This window comes from Penicillium chermesinum (assembly GCF_028974085.1).
Source record: "Penicillium chermesinum strain IBT 19713 chromosome Unknown utg000003l:1.0-5111272.0:1.0-5115320.0, whole genome shotgun sequence".
In the NCBI taxonomy this organism is placed as follows: Eukaryota; Fungi; Ascomycota; class Eurotiomycetes; order Eurotiales; family Aspergillaceae; genus Penicillium; species Penicillium chermesinum.
Window position 1 is genome coordinate 3,380,676 of NW_026695313.1, and position 22,820 is coordinate 3,403,495.

A 22,820-nucleotide genomic window follows, 5' to 3' on the forward strand; every position below is an offset into this window, starting at 1 on the left:
ACTGTTGGAACTGCTTGCTGTATGCTTGGAAGCTTCCTAAAGAGGCCGTTCCTTCTTTTTCATGCTTGGTTCCATCCTGTTTTTCACTATCATGATCGCTGAGTACACCCGTGGGTGCATGATGATTTCCTCTTACGATATCAGAGACACTGAATCGTTTCGAAGTGAGTATACAGGTCTTTTTTAAGGGACTAGATACCCCTGAGTCTGTATCTCAATTAATTATAAGCTTTTTTTAAGCGCAATTCCACTTGCATGATAGATGATACAAGTCATGCTCAGCCTGGGCCAGACTCAACTTTGTATATATGTTTTGGGCTTCTGATCAGCCTCCAGAAACAATATCGTAATTGGTGCTGTTGATTTCAAGACCAGACAGCCATGAACAAAGTGCGATGAAAACCGGTACTTCGATCTACGTCGAACTCTTGGACATCTTGAACGTCCACAGTAATGGGTTCCCTGATTATTGGTGTCACAGGTGAAACCAGGCTGCCTTAGCTGTTCACGATCTCCTCTTTTTTCTCCTTCTTTCTTAATCACCATTTACTCAGTGCCCACCCTAAGATCCTCATTAGCTTTCAACACTTCTATCAACTACAGTCACCTTATATCGAGAAACGGCAAAACCATGGCTATCTTCAGCAGTATGTAGTGACCTTTACATGTTCTCTTAATTGCTGTGCCAGATCCGACCGACACTTGTTCTCAGAGGACAGCGCCGAGGCCGAAAGCCACAAGTGTGTCACTCAACGCCTGCACGAGGCTAAATGGTCGCACGAACTGATTGCTGGAGCTGCTGCCTACGAAGCCGTGGACGTATTAAGACCAAGTACACAGAGGCCGAGATCTAGTACCACACTTAAGATCCTCTTTGAGGTTCATCTTTTGCACCGACGATGAGGAATGAAGGTGCACCAGAAGATAGGCCATTGCGGGGACCGTTATGTATTTAAGACTTTTGAGATCCCGGAACTGAAGTCCACCTTGAGAACAAGAGTTGACAATGTAGCGCAAGAAGGAACTATAGTACCATTACCCTAAGCTCCACACACGGAAAGTTTAGGCATGATAGATTCGCATCTGGAAGCTCAGAACTTGGCCTGGCTCAACGGAAGTAAGACGACGTTGCACAGTGGAGAAGCGGTCGGACGTGCCATTCTGACTTGGATTTGGATAACCCGATTACCAAAAGTAGTTCAGTAACGTTACCTATCAGGTAGTAGCCGACATATTAGCATCTTCATATTCAAGGGTCGGCATCCATGGAGCATGTTCAATGGTCCACATGAGTACGAGGGCCTAGCATGGTGCCCCAGCATTGACTATTCAAAAAAAAAAGGGGGGGGGGAGCGGGGGGTTGCAAAACGGTTGACTAGGCAGGAGAAATTCATCGAAGGGTTTGGCGAAGATAAGTGACAGGCATATATATAAGTTGTCACGGCAGCATAGCGCGGGAGGGGGTAGGGACGCAGGCTGAATTGTTGAACGCGACATCAGGTTGGATTCGCAGGGACAGAGGAACGATCGCACCACACAATACATTGTTTAACCATGCGGCAAGGGTCAGGAACAAGCGCGACACAGGAATGAAAGATAGCAGTACTGTTACTATTACGATACACCAGATCTTCTCCAAGCGACCGGGCAAGCCGATACAGTTGATGAAAAAAGGTGTTCGCGTCGAGAGGGGGTAGTGTAAGCCCAATGACACTGTGCGACTGGCGTGCGCAAGCACAGAGGCCAGTCGCGGGTTTCAAAAATAAGAATAATCAATAAGGTGTTCATGAGAACACTTTCAGAGATTAAACTGAAAAGAACAGATACTACACTTGATCTAAGCCAATTGGCAAAGAGAGCTGGAAAAGAAAAAAAGAAAGACCAAGAGTGCCGGGAAGGAGGGTATATTTATATTTGGCGTAGTTGGACCGTGCACAAGCGACTCACTAGCGTAGAATAGACGAGCCAATGACCGTCAAACATTTCACGGGACCTCCCTTGTACACGGGATTTAGCATTGCGGCCTAATTTGTGTCACCTGATACCTTGGCCCTGAGCCCTGATCTCCCAAATTAGGACTAGCTCATCCCACGCGGTTGGAATTTTTGCATTGAGAAAAAGAGCTCCACCGCGAATTGGAGATCTTCTTTACGACCATCCCTCTCATCGGCGCAGGATATTCACCTCTTTGCGACCCAATACCCCCTCACTTTTACCAACCTCCCCAGTCACAATGGCCCCCGTTGCTGTACGTTGAAGTCGCCTCCTCAAACCGCTTTGCTGTTCCCCCAATGGCCATGCCTTTGACGCTATGATACATTCCATTATCACTGGATATTGAAAAATCTATCCGATAGAGCTGCGAACTCATAGTGTCGAGACTGCCAGGGATTCCACATTATGGAGCAGTAGGCTAATTTAGTTTTTCTCCTGCAAATAGGCTCGTGGCCGCAAGGCCCAGAAGGTCACCTCCAAGTTCATCATCGATGCCAGCCAGCCTGCCCAGGACAAGATCTTCGATGTCTCCGCCTTCGAGAAGTTCCTGCACGACCGCATCAAGGTCGAGGGCCGTGTCGGCAACCTCGGTGACAGCGTTGTTATCTCCCAGGCTGGTGAGGGCAAGATCGAGGTCGTTGCCCACATCCCCTTCTCTGGTCGCTACCTCAAGTACCTGTGAGTTTCCACGCTATGGGCCCTTCCCAGATATAGTTGCTGACCTCTGCCTTCACTCTACAGGACCAAGAAGTACCTCAAGAAGCAGCAGCTCCGTGACTGGCTCCGTGTCGTCTCCACCTCCAAGGGTGTCTACCAGCTCCGCTTCTACAACGTCGTCAACGACGAGGCTGAGGATGATGAGGAGTAAACTTGTCCTTTAGTGGATCAAGACTGTTAGTTGGGCAACTCAAACCGCCTCGTGTGTTCGATTTCTTGACTTGGGATACCCTGGGCAAAGAGTGCCGTTGATGGCTGGGTTGTTGGACTAGCAGGGAGACTAGCCTATGCGGTTATGAAAATAAAAAGTTTATACCCTCATTCTCAGACTGGAAAGCTTTAGTAGAACTCGTAGAAGGTCTTTTTACATGAAACCTGTATCTCCATGCTTCAGTCGCAATGTGACTGAACCTTGTCAGAAGCCGTGTCGGTGCTTGTCGACAATTCATGGCTGCTTCTCCTGCCACCGTGAAGACAATTTTAGTGCACAGCATCTGGTGTGATCCTTTTTATGCCCGTGCCTTAAATGTGCAAGTCCTGAGACAGTTAGGAAGAAACTGGGAGATTTCCTTCAATCGAAATATGATACCACGGGCAGTTTACAAGCATTAATTTTCACTGCTCCTAGAGTTCCACTTCAGTTGTCGGCGTCCCCCAATATCATGAGTCGATCTGACACTTAGGCATGGGTGATATACGAAATACTTCTATGCAACTTTCAATTAATCATACCTAGTTGATTCAAGTAGTCCGGCAGCCAGAACAGAGCCTGTGGGAGCCAACCTTCGGCACAAGGCACCGATATGACGGTCCAGTCACTAACTCGACTCTAGAATTTTCTGGCCGTCGTCCAGAGAAAGTACCCAGTCCCTCCACTCCTGCCACTCAGCATAGCTGGCACTAGCTTTGAGGCCTTGGTACTTGGTCGTACGGAAATCAGAAACCTGTTCCCACGGCTTTGCAGCGGTGGCATTAGCACCTGCAGCTCCCGTCCGTAACAAGCGCCGAGCAACACTGCCAGAACCTCCGTCCCAGCCCGCTTTTCGCATCAAGCTCTCGACAGCCTCCTCTTTGGTCCAGCCTTGTTCGACAGCTACATCTGGGAGATAGGTTGCCCCGTATCGCCGCCCACGGTGGATAAATGAGATGCGCAGGCCGTGGGTACCTAAGACCCAATCCATGGGGTCGGTGCACGGCTCAAATGAGCCCAATAGGGTTAACGAGCACATAAGTGAGGGCAGTAGAGATTTTGGGATTGGATTGAAGCGTGTATCGTCGAATGCCCTGTCTTCAAATGAGTTCTCCACGCAAGGAAACAGAGCGACACCCACTTACGAAGTCAAAGCGTAGTCTTTCAGCCCCTCGGCAAGATCATGTGGCTCAAAGGTCCCAATGCACCCGCGCAGAGACTTGTGTCCACTGCGAGACAAGGTGTCCCATGTTACAAAGAGTGGATACCGTTGATCACTAGACTTCACACCCGCTGACAGGGTACTGGGCGAGGTTGCAGCAGTGGACGTCGACAGAAGGGAATTGGCGGATCTGTTGGAGGTAGAAGAAGGGGTTGGTGCAGTGCTGGAAGAGTCGATAGATGTTTCGCTCTGAAGACGGCTCACGCCCTGTGGCCTCAAATCTCGAGATTGAATGCCACCTGATTCTTCGTCATCTGGCTCTGCTGGGTCCTCTTGGTATTCTTGAAGCGTTGATAGTTTCTTTGATTGTTCATGCTGGGCCCATAGAGCCTCTATGGTCGTCAAAGAAGCGGGCTCACGGTTCTCAAAAGAAGCATAGAGGCTTTCGAAGCAGTAGTAACATTGGGCGGTATTTGCCATACCGTCCTCGTCTGGTCCTTGACTATTTGAAGACTAGCCAAATTTCTAGAGACAGGCTGATGCTGTGGAAGCAGCTGAACAAGCAAAGACCCCAAGTCGCGAGAACTAAGGAAAGTTGATGACACTAATTGAAGTCTAACGGTGTACCAAAAGCGATAAGATAGAGAGAGAATCGCGATAAGAAGGGCGGGGAAGAGCGAGCAGAATCTGGGGTAGCAACGGGACACGAGGGCCAACACAGCACCTCTTGAGACAAAGGAGCACTTGGGAACGAGAGGAGGGACAGAAACGAAAGGTTAAACGGGGTTCATAGCACGGGCACCCTGAGCACCTTCCAAGGTTGGGCGGGGGCTGATGAGATAATCGTCTTATCTCCGTCGGCGAAAAGTACACCCGGGCAAATTTACAAGACGTTTATAGAAACCAGACTACTTGGGTAGGAGACTTCATGATTGAGATTGGCAATGATTCTCAAAATAAAGTATGTGATGGTATACAGCAACACACAGGACAGTTAAAAAAGAAAAAGATGACCCACACGCCAGATGTTGAACTTTTGGTCTCATCAAAACCAAAACCAGATCCTGCCGCAGTTGAAGAGGCGGCAAGGAAGAGAAATGGTTCATTCATGCAAAAAAAAAGAAATAATAAGGAAATTACCTAAAATCCCAAATGTCCCTAAGGTTGAAAAAGCAGACCTGTATATAAACCCCGTAGAACGCACCATATGATTTCGGATCTCCTTCGCTTTTCGTAGTTCGTAGTTGATATGGAACTCGTGAAATCTCAACAGAATCCAGCCACGTAATTCATATCGAGTTCATACATGTATTACTCGTGTTTTGTTTCGTTTGGAGAAATGGAAGTAAATTAGACGGGAAGGGGGAAGGAGCTGGCCCAGGCGGCAACCTCCTTGCGGGTAGCCTCAATCTCAGGATCGTCCTTGGCAGCAACCTTGGCCTTGAAGTGCTTGAGGAGATTGGCGTCCTTGGGCAGCTCACTCTGGATACGGTTGGTGATCTTCACAGCGAGGTCGATGTAGCGGGCAACCTTCTTGAAGTGCTCCTCGCCAAATCCACGGCTGGTCATGGCAGGGGCACCGATACGAATACCACCGGGGGAGAGAGCGGACTTGTCACCAGGGATAGCATTCTTGTTGCAAGCAATGTTGATCTGCTCCAAAACAGCCTCAACACGGGCACCGTTGAGTGGCTTTCCACCGGGGCCTTTGTCGGATAGGTTCAGCAGAACCATGTGGTTGTCAGTTCCCTTGGAGACGAGCTTGTACTGGAGACGAGTGAACTCCTCCTCGAGAGCCTTAGCGTTCTTCTTAACCTGCTCCTGGTATTGCTTGAACTCGGGAGTAGCAGCCTGTTTGAGAGCAACAGCGAGAGCAGTGATGGTGTGGTTGTGGGGGCCACCTTGGTGGCCAGGGAAGACGGAGAAGTTGATGGGCTCCTCAAGGTTGTAGAGAATATCTTTGCCATTCTTGTCCTGGCCTCGGACACCACGGCGGAAGAAGATCATAGCACCACGGGGGCCACGGAGAGACTTGTGGGTGGTGGTAGTGACGACGTCGGCGTACTCGAAGGGGTCATCCATGACACCGGCAGCAACGAGACCAGAGATGTGGGCCATATCAACAACGAGGTAGGCACCAACCTTGTCGGCAATCTGGCGCATGCGCTTGTAGTCAATCTCCCGGCAGTAGGCAGAGGTACCAGCGACCAGGATCTTAGGGCGGTAAAGCTCAGCGTTCTGCTCAAGTTGGTCGTAGTCAATTCGCTCGGTCTCGAGGTTAAGACGGTAGGGGAAGGTCTCGAAGTAGGTGGAGACGGCAGAGATCCTGTTGGGCAATGAGTTAAAAGCTAGCTCATACACTAGGACATAGTATTGCAGGAACGTACTTCTTCTGGGCGGTCTGGTAACCGTGACTCAAGTGACCACCGTGGGGAAGGTCAAGACCCATCAGGCGGTCGTGAGGGCGCATCAGAGCCTGGTAGACCTGCAGGTTGGCGGGAGAACCACTCAGGCACTGAACGTTGACACCCCACTTAGCCTTGTCGAGACGGAAAGCGGCGAGGGCACGATTCTGGCAAGTGATCTCGATGGCGTCAATGTGCTCGTTGCCACCGTAGTAACGAGCACCGGGGTACCCCTCAGAGTACTTGTTGGACATAGGGGTACCAAGGGCCTGGAAAACAGCACTGGAAGTGAAATTCTCGGATGCGATCAAGACAATGGACTCGCGCTGACGCTGAATCTCTTTTTGCTATAGATCTGTCAGAGGATGGTACATGGCTTGGTCAGGGGAGCCTGCCATGGAGACAATTGATGCAAGAGCAATTGTATCCAGACCAAAGCTCTATGGGCTCGACGTACCATGATCTCGAAGATCTCGGGGTCGGTCTCCTGGAGACCATTGTGCATGAGCTGTATCAAGGATGAGTCAATGATCTTCAAAGTTAAGAAGGTAATTGTAAACCTACAGCACGGTGCTGCTCGGACAGGGTGTACTCGGTGGCCATTATGATAGACAGGGCTGAATTGAAGGGAGAACTGAAGAGAAAGAGGCGGGAGCAAAAGGTTATAAGCTGGTGGGAGAAAAAAAAGTAGGTGGGGTCGGAGGGGCGAAGGGATCGGCCCCCTGCCTCAGGCCACAACTCCTACACCGGAGCAGAGAGGCCAAACCCCCCCCTCAATGTGGAGATTTTGGCCGAATCAGGTTCGCCTGTCCAGAAAATTACGGGTTCCGAATATTAATCGATCTAGATTCCCCGTCTGCCCCTTCACCCCACCGACTTAGCTGTCATCGTCCTGTGTTTAGACGCAGGGTTGTCCGATTTATTTTCTTGCAGCTCCGAGAGAATGATCTATGTTTCCCTTTCCGAGCTGCGATTTCCGCGAGGCCATCTTGTAAAACAGTATATTCTAAGGAGTATTGGGTATTCCGTTCCAGTAACACCGGGAAAGTCAAAAGAAAGCCCCCAGACCCGGGAGAGGACAGGATTCTGCATGGCCAAATGGGGCCAATCCTGCCTGGGCCAAAGGTGGTTAACTCCTCACATGCAGTGAATCTTAATTGATGCTGACGCTGACGCTGACACCTTGGGGGCCGGCCCGCTTGATATCATGCTTGGCCAGCTCGCTCGCCAAAATCTGCAATGACAGACCGCAGGCGGCCCACACGGTCCTCAAGCTCTGCAATCTCTTTTTGCTGGTCTTCCACTGATCGATGGACATCCGGCAGACCTTCCACCACCGCTCGTGCCTTTTGAATACGGATCTTGACTGAGCTGGTCACTATGGGAAGATCCTTGACATTCAACGGCTGATTCGCATTTGAGCCAAGGGCAGGTATGTCTGAGACGGCTTGTGAAGCCGTGGGTTCTTGATTCCCACCTCCAGGTAGGTTGGAGCTCCCGGGTTGACTATGGGTGGGAGTATCCGTGGGCTCAATAGCTCCTGCGGCACCCTCAGACGCGCCGCCAGCCCCATTCGAGGGCCCCTTTTCAGTGAGCAGGCGCAAAAGGATCCCATGTAACGGTGGAATTATCTCAAAGGTCTCTGGTGAAGGGAAGGGCACGGTTTGTGGGGTTGTGGACGCGTCTTTCGAAGGGCTTTCGGGCGCGGTAGAAGATTTTGGCAGCGGAGTGGCCACAGTCGGAGACCTGGAAGTCATGCTCTCGATCTAAAGGTATATGATCGGAGACCGAGGAAAATGAATTGGGGCTCGTGACGAGAGAAGTCCCAGTCGGCTATGGGCTGATATGTTTAGGAAAGAGTCGGAACGGGCCACAGTGACGTCGCGGCAAAACCAAAAGCGTCACCGGGAGAAGCGCTGCCCCTCCTCCACCGGCCAAAGCCTTTTCTTTCGCCCTGACTCGCTCCCAGATACTTCTCCTTTTTCATTAACTAGAAAGGTGAGTAAATTGCGAAATCTTGGATAAGAGGCCTAGCCTTTTGGAAGACAGCAATTGATTCGTTCTTAGGCGTTGATTACCATACATACACCCCACCATGGTCGACCATAAAGTTGCTTTGAGTATGATCGGCCTTCCCCCCAGGTCCCCAGAAAGCCACCGATCTAACGCAATATAGTTGTCATTGATGGCTGGGGTATCGCTGGCCCCGATTCGCCTCCCGAGGGTGATGCTATCGCCGCCGCCGAGACCCCAAACATGTCCGGGTTCATGGAGGCCAACTCCAAGACTGCCCAGGGCTTCACTGAACTCGATGCCTCCTCCCTTGCGGTTGGCCTCCCCGAAGGCCTCATGGGTAACAGTGAGGTTGGACACTTGAACATTGGTGCTGGCCGTGTCGTCTGGCAAGACAGCGTCCGCATTGACCAGACCCTCAAAAAGGGTGAGCTGAACAAGGTGCCCAACATCGTGAAGGCCTTTAACCGGGCCAAGGAGGGCAATGGCCGCCTGCACCTGGCTGGTCTGGTTTCTGACGGTGGTGTTCACTCCAACATCACTCACCTATTTGGTCTCCTCGAGGTGGCCAAGGAGTTCCAGATCCCCGAGGTCTACATCCACTTCTTTGGCGATGGCCGTGATACCGACCCTAAGAGTGCCGTCATTTATATGGAGCAGCTCCTGAACAAGACTAAGGAACTTGGTGTTGGTGAGATTGCCACCGTCGTTGGCCGCTACTACATTATGGACCGTGACAAGCGCTGGGAGCGTGTTGAGCTTGGCATGAAGGGTCTCGTTACTGGCGAAGGCGAGGACAGCTCAGACCCTCTCCAGACTATCAAGGACCGCTACGAAAAGGGTGAGAATGACGAGTTTCTTAAGCCAATCATCGTTGGTGGCGAGAAACGTCGTATCAAGGGTATGTTTATAGCACTTCGCATCTCTCATAAAGTGCACATGGCTAACGTATGGATCAGATGACGATACCGTCTTCTTCTTCAACTATCGTTCGGACCGTGTCCGTGAGATCACTCAGCTGCTTGGCGACTATGACCGCTCCCCTCGCCCCGACTTCCCTTACCCCAAGAATATCTCTATCACTACGATGACTCAGTATAAGACTGACTACACCTTCCCCGTTGCTTTCCCTCCCAGCACATGGGCAATGTTCTGGCCGAATGGTTGGGTAAGAAGGGTCTCCAGCAGTGCCACGTCGCTGAGACTGAGAAGTACGCCCACGTTACTTTCTTCTTCAACGGCGGTATTGAGAAGCAATTCCCCGGTGAAGTCCGCGACATGATCCCATCACCCAAGGTTGCTACCTATGATCTCGACCCCAAAATGAGCGCCGCCGGTGTGGGTGAGAAGATGGCCGAGCGTATCGGCGAGAACAAGTTTGACTTTGTCATGAACAACTTCGCCCCACCTGACATGGTTGGCCACACCGGTGTGTACGAGGCTGCCATCAAGGGTGTTTCTGCCACCGACAAGGCCATTGGTGCCGTCTACGAGGCGGCCAAGAAGAACAACTACATTCTCTTCATCACCGCTGATCACGGGTAAGTGAAATGATTTATATGAACCTTCACACTAAATCTTCTGGCTTGTGGCCATTATCTAACACCCTTTAGAAACGCCGAGGAGATGCTCAATGAGAAGGGCACCCCCAAGACCTCTCACACTACCAACTTCGTTCCTTTCATCATGGCCAACGCTCCGGAGGGCTGGAGCCTTGGCAAGGAGAAGGGTGTTCTGGGTGATGTCGCCCCCACCGTTCTCGCCGCTATGGGTATTGAGCAGCCAGAGGAGATGACTGGCAAGAGCTTGTTGGTCAAGTCATAGACCAGACAGCCATTGGCACATAGACACATCTTGTTATGAAATGAATAATTGAACAGATTCTTTACAATATGAAAGACGATCGCAAGCTGCTAGACTTTGGAAAATGCATGATTATATATAATACGAGTTCGGGCTAAATTTGAAAGCTCGGCCGTGGGTTCTAATATCAACTGTGAAAATTCAGGACAAAATTCGAAATGGATTGGGTATAATTTTTGCGTTATCCTCTTGAATAACTGATGCTGCGACAATGAGCAGCAGTGCAATCACTCTTCGACGCAGCACTCGAGCCTGGTCTTTCGGCAGGATCACAGCGCCATTGGCCTTGGTGGCCTTGGGTTTAGTTGCAGTTTTCTATGTCGGTGATGTAGCGCAGTCAACGTGCTACCATCACATGCTTGCTCATCATCAAACCCATGAGGCGGTCTTCCCATGGTTGCCTATTGGCAAGAATGAAGGCAGCGTGTTGGTGAATTTGCTGTCTACGCAGCTTAAGCGGAAGCAGCTGCCTGCTGCTGTTGGACTTGCGACTGGAATTGGATAATCTAGTAAGAAGTCAGAATTCAGTGCTGCGCTACGGTATATGGGGGGTCAAGAAATCGATATTACCTCTCCACGCTTCTTGTCGGCTGTTTCTTGCTTCTCATTGATTTCCTTCTCAATGCGCTTGCTGTAAGGAGGCCAGTCAGCAACCAACTCGAAGTCTCATTTCAGCACAAGCCACAAACATTTCTTTCTCGATGAATTCAAGTCTGCCATTGACAGCCATGACGGCATCGGATTTCTCCTGCTTCAATAGGACCGGTCCAACAAGCTTGTAGATATTGGATTCATCATCCAACTGAGCGAATTCGTTCTGCACTCCCTGGCTTTCCTGCTGCTGCGACTCCAGCTTCTGGCGAGCATCGACGAGGCCTTCGAGCTCTGTACGAAAAATGGATTAGCCAACCCTTCGTAAGCTACCGGAGTGCATCACCTATAATACGCACCAGTCTGCAGCTGCTGGAAGTCGTCCGAGAGCGCCTGGAGCTGTTTCTGGGCGTCCATTGCGTAGGTTGGCGGGGAAGTGGGAGAAGGGAAAAGCGATCGCCTGCCCGCCCGTCAACAACCTCCCTTCCCCCTCCAACTCCAATTCCCTCCTCCACACACCACCATTCCGACCACGCTCTCCGCACGGCCTCTTTCCCCTCGTTTCCTAACTCCGCTTCTTCTCTCCCATCCACGTTGCTTCTTCTCCGTCCTCTCCTCCAGAATCGCTGCCTAGACCCTGCACCCACTCAACCGTTCCCCGCTTACCGCTCCGCGGTTGACTTGCCACCTACACACGCGAACGAACAGAGCAGGACACCTCCGAAGGCCAAAATGAGTAACACAGACTTCCTTGGGCGGGCGATCGAAACTGTGAAGAAGGCGATCGAGAACGACAATGAGGGCGAGTACGAAAAAGCCTATCAAATGTATTACTCCGCATTGGAGTTGTTCATGCTGGCCTTAAAATGGGAGAAGAACCCTCGTTCTAAGGAGATGATCCGCGCGAAAACTGGCGAGTACATGGACCGCGCAGAAAAACTCAAGAATCACCTCGCGTCAAATGAAGGGGGAAGAAACCAAGTGCCGTGGGCGCAAATGGCAAGGTCGCGTCTGGAAGCGGGAAAGGGTATGCTTTCACCTCTCGCAGGCACTCTATGCCCTTTGAACTTTGTTGTTTCTCCTGACAACATAGGAATATTCCAGAGGCTGCGAGGGGCCTATTCCTCGGTACTTCTAAGGACAGTAGGCTAACGAGAATGTTCACGAAATAGGAAAGAAGACGACGATAACGGCGAAGATGCCGAATCGAAAAAGCTCCGATCGGCACTCCAAGGAGCCATTTTATCTGATAAGCCGAATGTGCAGTGGGAAGATGTTGCTGGTCTGGAGAGCGCGAAGGAGGCATTGAAGGAGGCTGTCATTCTGCCCATCAAATTCCCGCATCTGTTTACAGGCAAGCGACAGCCCTGGAAAGGTATCCTGCTCTACGGTCCTCCGGGTACGGGAAAGTCGTACTTGGCCAAGGCTGTCGCGACTGAAGCCAATAGTACTTTCTTCAGTGTCAGCAGCAGTGACTTGGTATCCAAATGGATGGGTGAGAGTGAACGGTAGGAGCCTATCTCTGACAGTTGCTATAGCGGACCTAGGCTAATTATCACTAGACTTGTGAAGCAGCTTTTCAACATGGCCCGTGAAAATAAGCCTGCTATTATCTTTATCGACGAAGTCGATGCGCTGTGTGGACCGCGAGGCGAAGGCGAGTCCGAGGCATCTCGACGGATCAAGACCGAGTTGCTGGTTCAGATGGATGGTGTGGGCAAAGATTCAAAAGGTGTTCTTATTCTGGGCGCAACCAATATTCCTTGGCAGCTCGATGCTGCTATTCGACGACGATTTCAGCGTCGAGTACATATTAGCTTGCCTGATTTCAACGCACGGATGAAGATGTTCATGCTGGCTGTGGGATCTACTCCATGTCAAATGACTCAAGCAGACTACCGCACACTGGCAGAGATGAGTGAAGGCTATTCCGGCAGCGACATAAGCATTTGCGTGCAAGATGCTCTGATGCAGCCCATCCGGAAAATTCAAACGGCAACTCATTATAAGAAGGTAACTTCACTGCGCCAGCTTCCAAGGTTGCCCAGAAAAGCATGGACTAACATATTTACGCTAGGTCACTGTGGACGGGGTAGAGAAGCTTACGCCTTGCTCACCAGGCGATGCCGGAGCAATGGAGATGACATGGCTCAGCGTTGAAGCAGAGCAGCTGCTTGAGCCACCACTTGTACTCAAAGATTTCATTAAGGCTGTTCGAAATTCTCGGCCTACTGTCAGCCACGAAGATCTCACTCGAAACTCCGAATGGACCAAAGAATTCGGCAGTGAGGGTGCATGATTGGCTCTTTGCATGTTGTTTCTTGCTGTCCATCTTTCGCATTCTGTTGAATTAACAGGACATAGACAACCCCAACCGCTGTTTCAACCCTTTTCCAGAGATTATGCACCGCCCCCAGCTCCTATCAGGTCTTGCGAAGAGTTTGGTGTTCAGTTTTTTGGTTGTTTTCGTGTTGCTTCCCCCATGTTTCTAGTACTTCTTGGTAATGGCAATGGCGAGGCGTTCTATGAGCAGATATCCATGTTTTCACTCTGGCAGGTTTCAGTCATTCGCAAATGAGCCCTGTGTGGTGCATGTAGGGCATGTAGTAAAACCTTAAATCTTGTCGTACATACATCGCGCCGTCTTTTAGTTAACAATATGACTTGATCGAGATGAATTATAGATTGAATATCGATGAACAAAGTACGAGATATACTCCCGACTTGAGGCTGGTAATGACTTCATCGTTCATTGCCTGTATCTCTCGAGTCAAAGAAACTCGGAAAAGTAAGGAAAACATGCCATGTTCATCTTAGTATTGAACTGATTAGCATGTCTGTATTCCTTCTTGTCGATATACTCAAGACAGAACCGAGACTTCATGGCAAGCACGCACAAGACATGGTACCGTATTCATATGGTACAATGAATCTTACCTTGCTACCGGCCGGTGCTCACCATATCCTTCTACCTCGTACCATGGTGCACCTCAGTCGCAGCCTGTGTTCTCAGTGTGATTACCGGAGGATAAAGCGTGTGGTTCACGAATGGCGACTCCAGCCGTGAAGTTGCGTATACAGATATTTCGGACAAACTTTGGACCCTATACATATACCAAAAGACAAAGAACAAAAAAAAAGAAAAACAATGAGAAAGCAAAAATTGGTCCCAGAGGGGGTCGAACCCTCGACTTTCACGTGCCGATAAACTTTCGTATTATTAGCATGACACTCTAACCAACTGAGTTATGGAACCAATTGGATGTCAGCAAGCTCGATTTTTGACATTATGATCCAGAGCAATGTCCGTGCGGTAATTTCCTTGGAAATCATTGAAAGGCATGTTGGGTGAAGGAACTAAAGTTATTTGTTGTATAGAGACCCTCGATGCACAGGCACTTCTAGATCGGCGTAGCTCCTTGTCAATTTCAAGGAACATGTGGTAGTGATAAATGTAATTGATTAGCTGCGAATGGAAAACAGAAAACCAAAAGTATTCGGGTGATGGTGGAACTTGGCTGAGGTCAGACCTACGACGCCAAGCCTCCTGTATCATTGGCTATCCAGTACCTTTGACTTGAGGCTATGGCAGTACGAAGAGAAAGGTTAAAACGACAGATTAAACTATTTCCGGTTGACTACGCTCATGCTTGCATTTGAAATGCTCGATTGATTTGGAGTGATTTGAAGGATAAGGCAGAATCGCAAAATATTTTGGGGGCAAAAAAGTTGGTCCCAGAGGGGGTCGAACCCTCGACTTTCACGTTGCATAATAAACTTTCGTATTATTAGCATGACACTCTAACCAACTGAGTTATGGAACCTCTTGTCTGCGTGCAGACTATTTGTTTGACATGATAAGCCCGTGTCCATGGTATCAAGGATGGCTCCGTTACCCATCCTTCTTTTAGTCTCCCTGGTCTAATTAGCACCCAGCTTATCTTCAGTCCAATACTGCTTTTTGGACGCTCTCACATTCCCAGTCTTCTAGCCTGACTTGCTTACCCAGGCCATTAAAGGTTTCAAGCGCCCACTTTCAAGCACCTTTAGAAAATCGGTACCTGCCCATGTGCGGAGGTTGATTGTCGTGAAAATGAACGGGCTTTTCCATGAAGCGTACGGGGCTCCCAACTGATACACAACACAGTATGTGCGTGGAAGGCAACAAGCTTGTTGCTATCCCTTCCTCGGTTGTAGAGTCTCTTTCAACGGTCTTTCCGGGGGGTCCAGTTCCAGAGGATAGCCCTAAACACTGCCCTCTATATATCTACAGATGACTCCTGGTCAGATAACTCCGCAACGATGTGACATGAGTCAGCTCTCAGACGAAGCAAATGGTCTATTACCTCCCTACGATCAAGCCTGTGGTCTGCCATGGGTGAGAGCGGCTGGTCTACACTGCTGGTGAACGAAAGCTGAAAGTTCCAGATTAGCCTTCGATCCGGCCACGTTGAAGGAGATCACCTTCAATGACTTCATAAAGCGCCCAGAGTCGCGAAAAAGGGCCGTGATGCGACGCCCTATCTAGGCCCAAACTACCAATGCCTACTTCCCTTGACACGGCCCAATAGGTAGCATTACCCAAAAGTCCCCTACCAGAAGTCCGCACTATGCACTAGGTTTAAACATTCAAGACAGGAGTTAGAACGAAGAGCTGAAATTCCCAAAATACCATCATTAGACATCATAATCTATGGCTCCGCAGGCTAATTAGACCCCGGCGCAATCATTTCAAGAGACATCGAAAGACCAAGCCAATCCCATGGTCTTGGTGGTTTGATGTTCTTCTTTATACTACCAGTCGAGGTCTACTTGCCCGAGGAAAGTGCTTGCTGCTGAGCTATTGCCCCTGTCGATTGAATAGAGCTGATAGGAGGTCTCGAATTCAAGCGTCTCAAATCGATACAAAGGCCCCTTTCACCTAAGGAAATGAGGGCGGGGCAAAAATTTACACTCCATCATCCTGCGGGTCAGTGGCATTGGGCATTTGCATGAAGCAAAAAATGGTCCCAGAGGGGGTCGAACCCTCGACTTTCACGTGCCGATAAACTTTCGTGTTATTAGCATGACACTCTAACCAACTGAGTTATGGAACCGATTGGGTGAAAATTTTCGAATTTTGACATACTCCAGCGAGTGGGTTACTCGGTTACGTCCCGGAGGCCCCGAGGATGCAGTGTTGATTGGTCATCATATGGGGCTCCACCTGGACAGGGCTCAGGGCTCTTCAATCGAAGATATATACAGACCGGGAGAACTGGAAGTCATCCAGTCCCATGATTCTATTCATATGAGCATATTCAAAGTGGTCAGGCTTCGCGTTATTGCTACGGCTACTTATATCACTGTTTTCTTTTTTAGGATTAATCAATTCAAGATGCTACCGTGAACCGAGGTGACTATACTCCACAATGCCAGTGCACAAACCCCATTCATATAAACCAAGCTCCGATTGGCACCGAACTAAACGAGATTTCTGAAACGCAAACATCAAGGACAGGAGCAAACGAAGCGCATAATAGCAAGGCATGTCGGGGGAATCTCTCGTAACAGAAGGGTTGACGCTGGGTAACAAAACCAATGCACACATAAAACAAGACAAAGAGGACATTAAATCAGCTAGCCTAGGAGGCTTCCTCCGGAGCTCTCGCGGCGCTTAATCATTTCGCTCTTAGCGCGCTTCAAGCCCTCGCCTAACTTCTTTGTTCGGCGCCATTCCTGGCCCATCTTTTGCATGCGCACAGATGCTACGACCAGCGAAATCGCAGAGCGGAACTTGCTGCGAGGAGTGCGGGTCGAGGTGCGGTCGCGAGACTGGACACCCATCTCGGAAATCATGCGGAGGTCAGCTTCGTTACTAGAGGGTAGAAAGGTCAGTATGCACGGATCATCAATCTTGTCAATAGGCGGAATTGAGGTACGAACCATGCCACGCGAACACGTTCACCAAGCTCCATTAAGCCCTTGCTCCAAGCCAAGTCGCGACGGAACTTCTCCTCGCGAGAGAGACGGGCGCGAAGCCAGATGATCTCTTTGCCAAGACCACGGATCTCTTTCTCATGACGGGTCTTGCTATTTGATTTACCTGAAGATGCCTTCTCCACGGCCTCCTCATAGCGTTGTTGCAGAGAGTCCAGGTCTCTGGCTGCGGCTTCAGCTTTGCGGACGCAGAAAGCGCGTTCCTCGCGAATGCGACGAATCTGGTTCTTAAGTTCATTGATACGCGAATCACGCTCTGAGACCTTCAATGCCAAAGCTTCGGCTTCAAGGGTAGAAGACTTGAGTAACTCATGGAGATCTTTTTGGTCCTCCTCCCTCATCGCTCCTCGTTCAAGCTCGCGGTTCTTGGTCTTGGCGTCCTTTAGAGCCCGGTGTGCTTCGGCAAGCTGCCTTCGGAGATTTCTGAGCTCCTCGTGGACCTTGTCGGAAGGAGAATTCTGGGTTGATCGAGACTCGTATTTGTTCATAAGCGCCTCGTGAAGGTCTCGCTCCAGATCGGCAACACGAGATTTCAATGTTCGAGTGGAGGCTTTCTGTTCCGCGTCACGCTGCAGGAGAGCCTTTTCTCGCCTCCTCGCCTCCTCGAGACTGCCTCGAAGAATGGAGAGGTCACCTTGCGCAGCAGATTGGTCTGGCTCAGCCGGTGGCTGTTGGGACAAAAGTGACTCTAGCTCCTGGATGCGTCGTTCGAGCCGTTGCACTTTAGATTTGGCGGTTGCTAATTCTCGGTCTCGTCCACCAGAGCCAGCAAGTAGTCTGTCCTGAAGACGATCGATCTCAGCGGAGAGACGTCCCTCCTCTTCAGTCGCTCGTTCAATTTCAGTGCCAAGTTGGGTTTCAAGCGTCTCCTTAGCTTCCATCAAGGCATTCTTGTCGTCGCGCAAACGCCTAAGCTCATTCTCCATTCGCGTTGTCGTCTTGCGTAGCTCGAGCTTCTCGCGGTCAAAGCGGGTATTGCTTTCTCCAGTCTGGGCACGTTCAAGCTGAGCATGGAGCTCATCTCGCTCAGCCTCGATCTCGATCATTGAAGTCCGCAGGTCATGCATCTCCACATGAGCGTTTGCAAGCTGGTCACGGAGACTTTGCCTATCGGCGACAGCTTTCTGTAATTGGGATTCGACGTCAGGTGAGGCTTTCTGGGCTCTATCTTTGGCATACTGCTGCTCATCTGCCAAGCTGGACTGTAAAACGACAACCTCATCTTCCAGAGCTTGAACTTTTTCTTTGAGGCTTTGTTCCTCTCGGCGGGAGAGACGAAGTTCTTCACGGATGGTAAGGAGGTCGCTGCGTTGTTCATCGATGATGTTCTTCTTTTGAGCAAGGTCATCTTCAAGTTCTTTGACTTGGCGACTAAGCACGGCTTCTTCTTGGGCATGGCGTTGCTTCTCACTATCGAGGATTTGCTGAAGCCGAGACTCTTTCCCTGAGAGTGAAGTTTCTGCCTCATGCAACCTGTCGATCGTCCGTTTATAGCTCATGGCTTGCTCATCCGCGCGATCTTTTTGAGACTGTAAAGTCCGCTTGGTGCTTTCCCAACGCTCTCGCTCGATGCCCATGTTCCCTTCCTTGTCTTCAATCTCCGCTTGGAGGTCTTCGATCTCTCGTTGTAGCCGTTCGACTTCAACTTTGTGCTGCCAGCGAAGATTTTGATTATCCTGTGCGCGGTTCGTAGCCTCTTCAACTGCCGCCTGAAGTTCGCGAATCCGGGAATGCGCGCGAGCGAGTTCGCTTTGCAAGCCTCCCGACTCGTCAGTCAAAGCGTGATGCCGAGTTTGCAACATCTCTTTTTCTTCGAGTTGGCGTTGGCATTCGTCAAGAGCCTCCTTTAACCGAGCAGAAATTCTCTCGCTCTCCCTTATGGCTGCGTCTCGCTCCTTTCGAGCGGATTCAAGATCTTCACCCAATTTCCCGGAGCTACTCTTGAGATCTTGGTGAACAGTCTCGTAGCGCTCTTCCAATTGAGCGACCACATTCTCTTTCTCCTCGAGGTCTGCCTTGAGTTGGTCATTCTCCCGCTCTAGATCTCGCAAGTCTTGCTCAAGGTTTTCGGCTCTCTCTTCTAGTTGTCGGCTAAGGCCCTTTGTAGTAAAAGACTTGTTGGACATTTCATCCTGCAGCTCTCGCAGGTCATCTTCAGCTCGGTTCTTCTGTTCCATTGCTTGGTTCGCGGTCCTGGATGCCTCTTGAGCCTCCAGCCTGGCTTTCTCGAGACTATCTTGGAGCTCTTGGATCTGCTCTTTCGCACGATCAAGTTCAGCTTGGAGTTCTGCACCTGCATCGTTGTTGCTCCTAGTCGCTCTAAGTTCCTCAAGCTCTTCGTCACGCGTCTCAATAAGTCGATCCTTTTCGCGGATATCTGCTTCGAGATCCTCGACGTCCTCCCTAAGTTTGTCGACTTCCTGTGACTGGCTATCCTTGACGCGTCGTAGCTCATCTCGGAGTTCTCTCAGCTCATCCTCTTTTGAACTGACCTCCTCGCGCATCATGTCCATCTCTTGCTGGACCTCTTGGTCGGTTTGTCGTCGGCGGGCACGTTCTTGGAGTTCCGAGAGTTGTTGGCGATAATCCTCCAAATCTCGCTCTGCTTGGAGGAGGCTCTTCTTGTACCGAGAAATGTCGCGTTGCATCGTCAATCGCAAAACTTTGAGTTCCGTATTTTCCTTAATGGCAGCACTGTTGTATCCCGGCCCTGCCTTTTCTAGCTGCTCTTCCAAGTAATGAATCTTCAGCTTAAGGTTGAAGTTATCTTTGTCCAGACGATCGATGATCTGAACAGGCCCGTAGGGTTAGCATTGGCAATTTTTTGGATCAACCCAGAAGCAGTCAAGCAGGACGGCTTACCCTTTCTTGTTCCTTCAGAGTCATATTCTGGCCATCGCCCAGTATTCCTCCCTCGCGTCGTAGTCCGGGTAGCGGTGTACTTTGCACACTACTACTAGCAGCCTGGGGAATGGGCGTTGGTTGATCGACAGTAGCGTCTTCTTCGTAAATGTCTGACATATCATTAGGCGGAAGCCCAGGGGTAGCGTTAATCCGGCTGTGTTCACCGAAATAGCCCGGTGTTTTCAGACCGTCGCCACGTGTATTCGAAGCGTTCCTTAGATAATTGTTCTTCGTAGCACTCTTCATAAGCGGTGTAAACTCTCCCTTCCCTGGCCCGGCAGCTGGAAGCTGTCTCAGCGCGCTTCGCGTCGACTTCGGACCAGAGGATGCGCGCGGGGTGCCGAGCTTCAGACCACCGGAGACGCGTCGTGCACCATCGCCAAGGCCCTTTATCACGTCGTTATCTTTGGAGGGAGTTTGGAAGGAGTTTTCAACCGAGTCGAGCGCGGACAGGTGCGTTCGTCCCACGCTGCGAAACCCGTTCGTGAGGTAGGTCGCGTTGCCGTCGATTTCGGTGCGCGGCGTGTCGATATAGGGGTACGCCATTGTGCCGGAGCCAAGGGACGGGCGTGTCAAAGTCGTTTTATTACGCGAACATCACTAGACCAAAACAAAAGGTAGGGTTGGGCAAACACTTGGACCGGGAACGTGTTGTTGGGTCCCATTTGCGACGATTCGGAGACTGTTGATGTCTAGCCTCTTTTGGACTAGTCTCTTAGTCACCAGTGGGCCGTACTACATACCGCCCTTTTCTGCCGCCTTTTTTTTCTACATCGAGACTCGTGCTGGAATGCGCATGAGGTCATCGTTTGTCGCTGGCTTCCTTTGGGACTCTGCGACAATAATGGCGACCGAGGAGGATATCGCGTGGTTTAAGTCCACTTTTCATTCGATCCCGAAGCCAGAGCTCCCCGATGATTCTGTGGAGTATTTTATCTATCATTTGCCCTCCCCCGCCCCCGCCGTTATCGATGCAGCTGCGGAGACTCGGGCTCGGCTGCTAGAGGTGCAACGTTCTGCAGCCGAATTGATCAAAGAGCTTCTCAAAGACTATATCTGGCAGCGAGATAACTTCAAGCTAGAGATTAAGAAAGAAAATGGTGAGGAGCGCAGAATGCCTAGGCAACTTTGAGTAGAGTCTAACAATGTTTGCAGGAGCTACATTCTTGAATGGACGCACCAATTTCGGCGACTCGATCGAGGATGAATGGGTAGTGGTATATATTCTACGTGAATTGACCAAGAAACACAAGGATATCTGGGTCAAAGTGGTGGATAGCGACGGCGAGTTTCTACTCGTGGAAGCCGCTGGCACGCTCCCCGCATGGCTCGAGCCAGAGGTCGCTGACAACCGGGTAAGAAGCCAGACTATACGAGAGCGAGATGGAAAAAATGCTGACTTGGTCATTGATAGGTCTGGATCCACCAAGGCGAACTTTGCATCATCAAACCAAAGCAAAAAGGCGACAAGAAAATCACCGAGACATTGACGCTAGCCGAAGCAAAAAGAATCATACAAGAAGAGCCTGACAGGTTTATCAAATCAACAATAATACAAGAAGAAGCATTTTACCGGCTACGAAACTACCCCAAGCAAATATCAGAGAATATGCACTCGGCTATTGTGACGATTCCCCGCAAGGTCGCATATCTCCTCCACCAGAAACCCGCATACGTATCTCCCGCAGTGGAAGCTTTCTACATCCGCGACCCAGTCGCACTGCGCCCACTCCGGGGGAGAAATGCGTCAGACCTCATCTTCCCACCAGATGACCTGGTCAACGTTAGTGTTCGGTTTACGCGAGTGGGCTATGCGCAATTGAAAAGTCAAGATTTTCCAGCCCCGCCAAGCTGGTCGGGTAAATTACCCGACACGACAGATCGGGAAGCATACGCTCGCGCGGAGGCGGGGATGAAACTTGCTTGCGGGTTTGAGATGCTTCTCTCTGATCCTCAGAATCAAGATAAAGCGGCTGTACGGGAGATGAAGTTTCTGCTAGAGGATGTGGCGACTGGAGACGAGGAACTCCCTTCAAATGAAGAAATCGAGACCTGGGAGAAGAAGGAGGATGATGAGCAATGGATGGATATTAGCTTCGAAGATCTCGATCGGGAGCTGAAAGGCAAAGGGAAAGGTAAAGAAAGAAGTGAAGGGGATGGGAAATTTGGAGACGCAGCTGCACAAGAAAACCTTCAGAGGATTGTGGCTCGCTTTGAAGAGTTCTTGAATGATACCTCAGCAGGCTTTGAAGGGGCGGATTTCATCAATGACTATGAGTCCGACTCCGATGTCGATGAGGACGACGATGAAGAGCTTAGCAGCGATGGGGAGGACAAGGATGCCTCGTTCGATGAGGAGGAATTCTCCCGGATGATGAAGGAGATGATGGGAATGCCAGGCTCCGGCCAAGGACCGCCTCTCGAAACACCACTGCGAAACCGGATCAAAGAACTGGACGCGGAGGAAGGGGAGGGAGCAGATGAGATGGATGACACAGAAGAGATCCAGGAATTGTCTCGGCAGATGGAAGCCGAATTACGACAGACTGGAGTTCTTGATCTGAACCGCAAACAACAGAAGATATCCGGTGATAGGTCTAAAGGTAAGGCTAAGGCTACCGAGACAAGTGAGGACGAGTATGAAGATGAGGATGAGAATGTCAACATCAACCTCGCCAAAAATCTCCTGGAGGCTCTACAAGGACAGGGAGGCACTGCGGGCCCCGCCGGCAACTTGCTGTCGATGATGAATCTACGAATGCCAAAAGACGACCGTCCATAATACGCCTAGAGCATAGTCGGTCAATAATAATCATCGGGACTGTCTCAAATCTCCTTATCGTCTGCCAATATTATTATTCGTAGTATGAAATAAAAGTTCACCAATCCACTCTCTTGGCCTATCGTCTCCAATATAGGGTCATGATTAGATCGAAGCTCGGAGAATGTTTGACGCAAGCACGCCACTACATATCACGGAAAATCTTCGATTGGCCACCGG

At 50.3% G+C, this 22,820-nt stretch overlaps 9 protein-coding genes across 9 annotated transcripts; 4 read left to right on the plus strand and 5 right to left on the minus strand.

Annotated features, from left to right (window-relative positions):
• Window positions 1-2,233: 2,233 nt before the first annotated feature.
• On the plus strand, window positions 2,234-2,863 carry N7468_004203 (60S ribosomal protein eL22; the record flags this gene model as incomplete). Its single annotated transcript, XM_058473500.1, has 3 exons — window positions 2,234-2,248; window positions 2,456-2,673; window positions 2,737-2,863. 3 exons carry the CDS (start codon window positions 2,234-2,236, stop codon window positions 2,861-2,863), a joined length of 360 nt encoding a protein of 119 aa, XP_058332503.1.
• Window positions 2,864-3,530: 667 nt separating this feature from the next.
• Window positions 3,531-4,544, minus strand: N7468_004204 (AMMECR1 domain-containing protein; the record flags this gene model as incomplete). Its single annotated transcript, XM_058473501.1, has 2 exons — window positions 3,531-3,996; window positions 4,048-4,544. 2 exons carry the CDS (start codon window positions 4,542-4,544, stop codon window positions 3,531-3,533), a joined length of 963 nt encoding a protein of 320 aa, XP_058332504.1.
• An 870-nt stretch (window positions 4,545-5,414) lies between these two features.
• On the minus strand, window positions 5,415-7,072 carry N7468_004205 (glycine hydroxymethyltransferase SHM2; the record flags this gene model as incomplete). The annotated part of the gene is made up of 4 exons (XM_058473502.1): window positions 5,415-6,390; window positions 6,452-6,816; window positions 6,927-6,977; window positions 7,034-7,072. 4 exons carry the CDS (start codon window positions 7,070-7,072, stop codon window positions 5,415-5,417), a joined length of 1,431 nt encoding a protein of 476 aa, XP_058332505.1.
• Window positions 7,073-7,674: 602 nt separating this feature from the next.
• N7468_004206 (mediator of RNA polymerase II transcription subunit 9) lies at window positions 7,675-8,226 on the minus strand (the record flags this gene model as incomplete). Its single annotated transcript, XM_058473503.1, has 1 exon — window positions 7,675-8,226. One exon carries the CDS (start codon window positions 8,224-8,226, stop codon window positions 7,675-7,677), a length of 552 nt encoding a protein of 183 aa, XP_058332506.1.
• A 338-nt stretch (window positions 8,227-8,564) lies between these two features.
• N7468_004207 (phosphoglycerate mutase, 2,3-bisphosphoglycerate-independent) lies at window positions 8,565-10,306 on the plus strand (the record flags this gene model as incomplete). The annotated part of the gene is made up of 5 exons (XM_058473504.1): window positions 8,565-8,589; window positions 8,646-9,383; window positions 9,442-9,650; window positions 9,695-10,023; window positions 10,096-10,306. The coding sequence occupies 5 exons, from the start codon at window positions 8,565-8,567 to the stop codon at window positions 10,304-10,306; spliced, it is 1,512 nt and encodes a 503-aa protein (XP_058332507.1).
• Window positions 10,307-10,797: 491 nt separating this feature from the next.
• N7468_004208 (tubulin-binding prefolding complex subunit YKE2) lies at window positions 10,798-11,353 on the minus strand (the record flags this gene model as incomplete). Its single annotated transcript, XM_058473505.1, has 4 exons — window positions 10,798-10,851; window positions 10,916-10,976; window positions 11,035-11,230; window positions 11,296-11,353. The coding sequence occupies 4 exons, from the start codon at window positions 11,351-11,353 to the stop codon at window positions 10,798-10,800; spliced, it is 369 nt and encodes a 122-aa protein (XP_058332508.1).
• Window positions 11,354-11,668: 315 nt separating this feature from the next.
• Window positions 11,669-13,235, plus strand: N7468_004209 (AAA family ATPase VPS4; the record flags this gene model as incomplete). Its single annotated transcript, XM_058473506.1, has 4 exons — window positions 11,669-11,892; window positions 12,109-12,444; window positions 12,499-12,949; window positions 13,014-13,235. The coding sequence occupies 4 exons, from the start codon at window positions 11,669-11,671 to the stop codon at window positions 13,233-13,235; spliced, it is 1,233 nt and encodes a 410-aa protein (XP_058332509.1).
• A 3,320-nt stretch (window positions 13,236-16,555) lies between these two features.
• N7468_004210 (putative spindle-pole body protein (Pcp1)) lies at window positions 16,556-20,365 on the minus strand (the record flags this gene model as incomplete). The annotated part of the gene is made up of 3 exons (XM_058473507.1): window positions 16,556-16,793; window positions 16,862-19,704; window positions 19,778-20,365. The coding sequence occupies 3 exons, from the start codon at window positions 20,363-20,365 to the stop codon at window positions 16,556-16,558; spliced, it is 3,669 nt and encodes a 1,222-aa protein (XP_058332510.1).
• Window positions 20,366-20,663: 298 nt separating this feature from the next.
• On the plus strand, window positions 20,664-22,601 carry N7468_004211 (putative regulatory factor Sgt1; the record flags this gene model as incomplete). The annotated part of the gene is made up of 3 exons (XM_058473508.1): window positions 20,664-20,919; window positions 20,975-21,174; window positions 21,234-22,601. 3 exons carry the CDS (start codon window positions 20,664-20,666, stop codon window positions 22,599-22,601), a joined length of 1,824 nt encoding a protein of 607 aa, XP_058332511.1.
• Window positions 22,602-22,820: the final 219 nt, after the last annotated feature.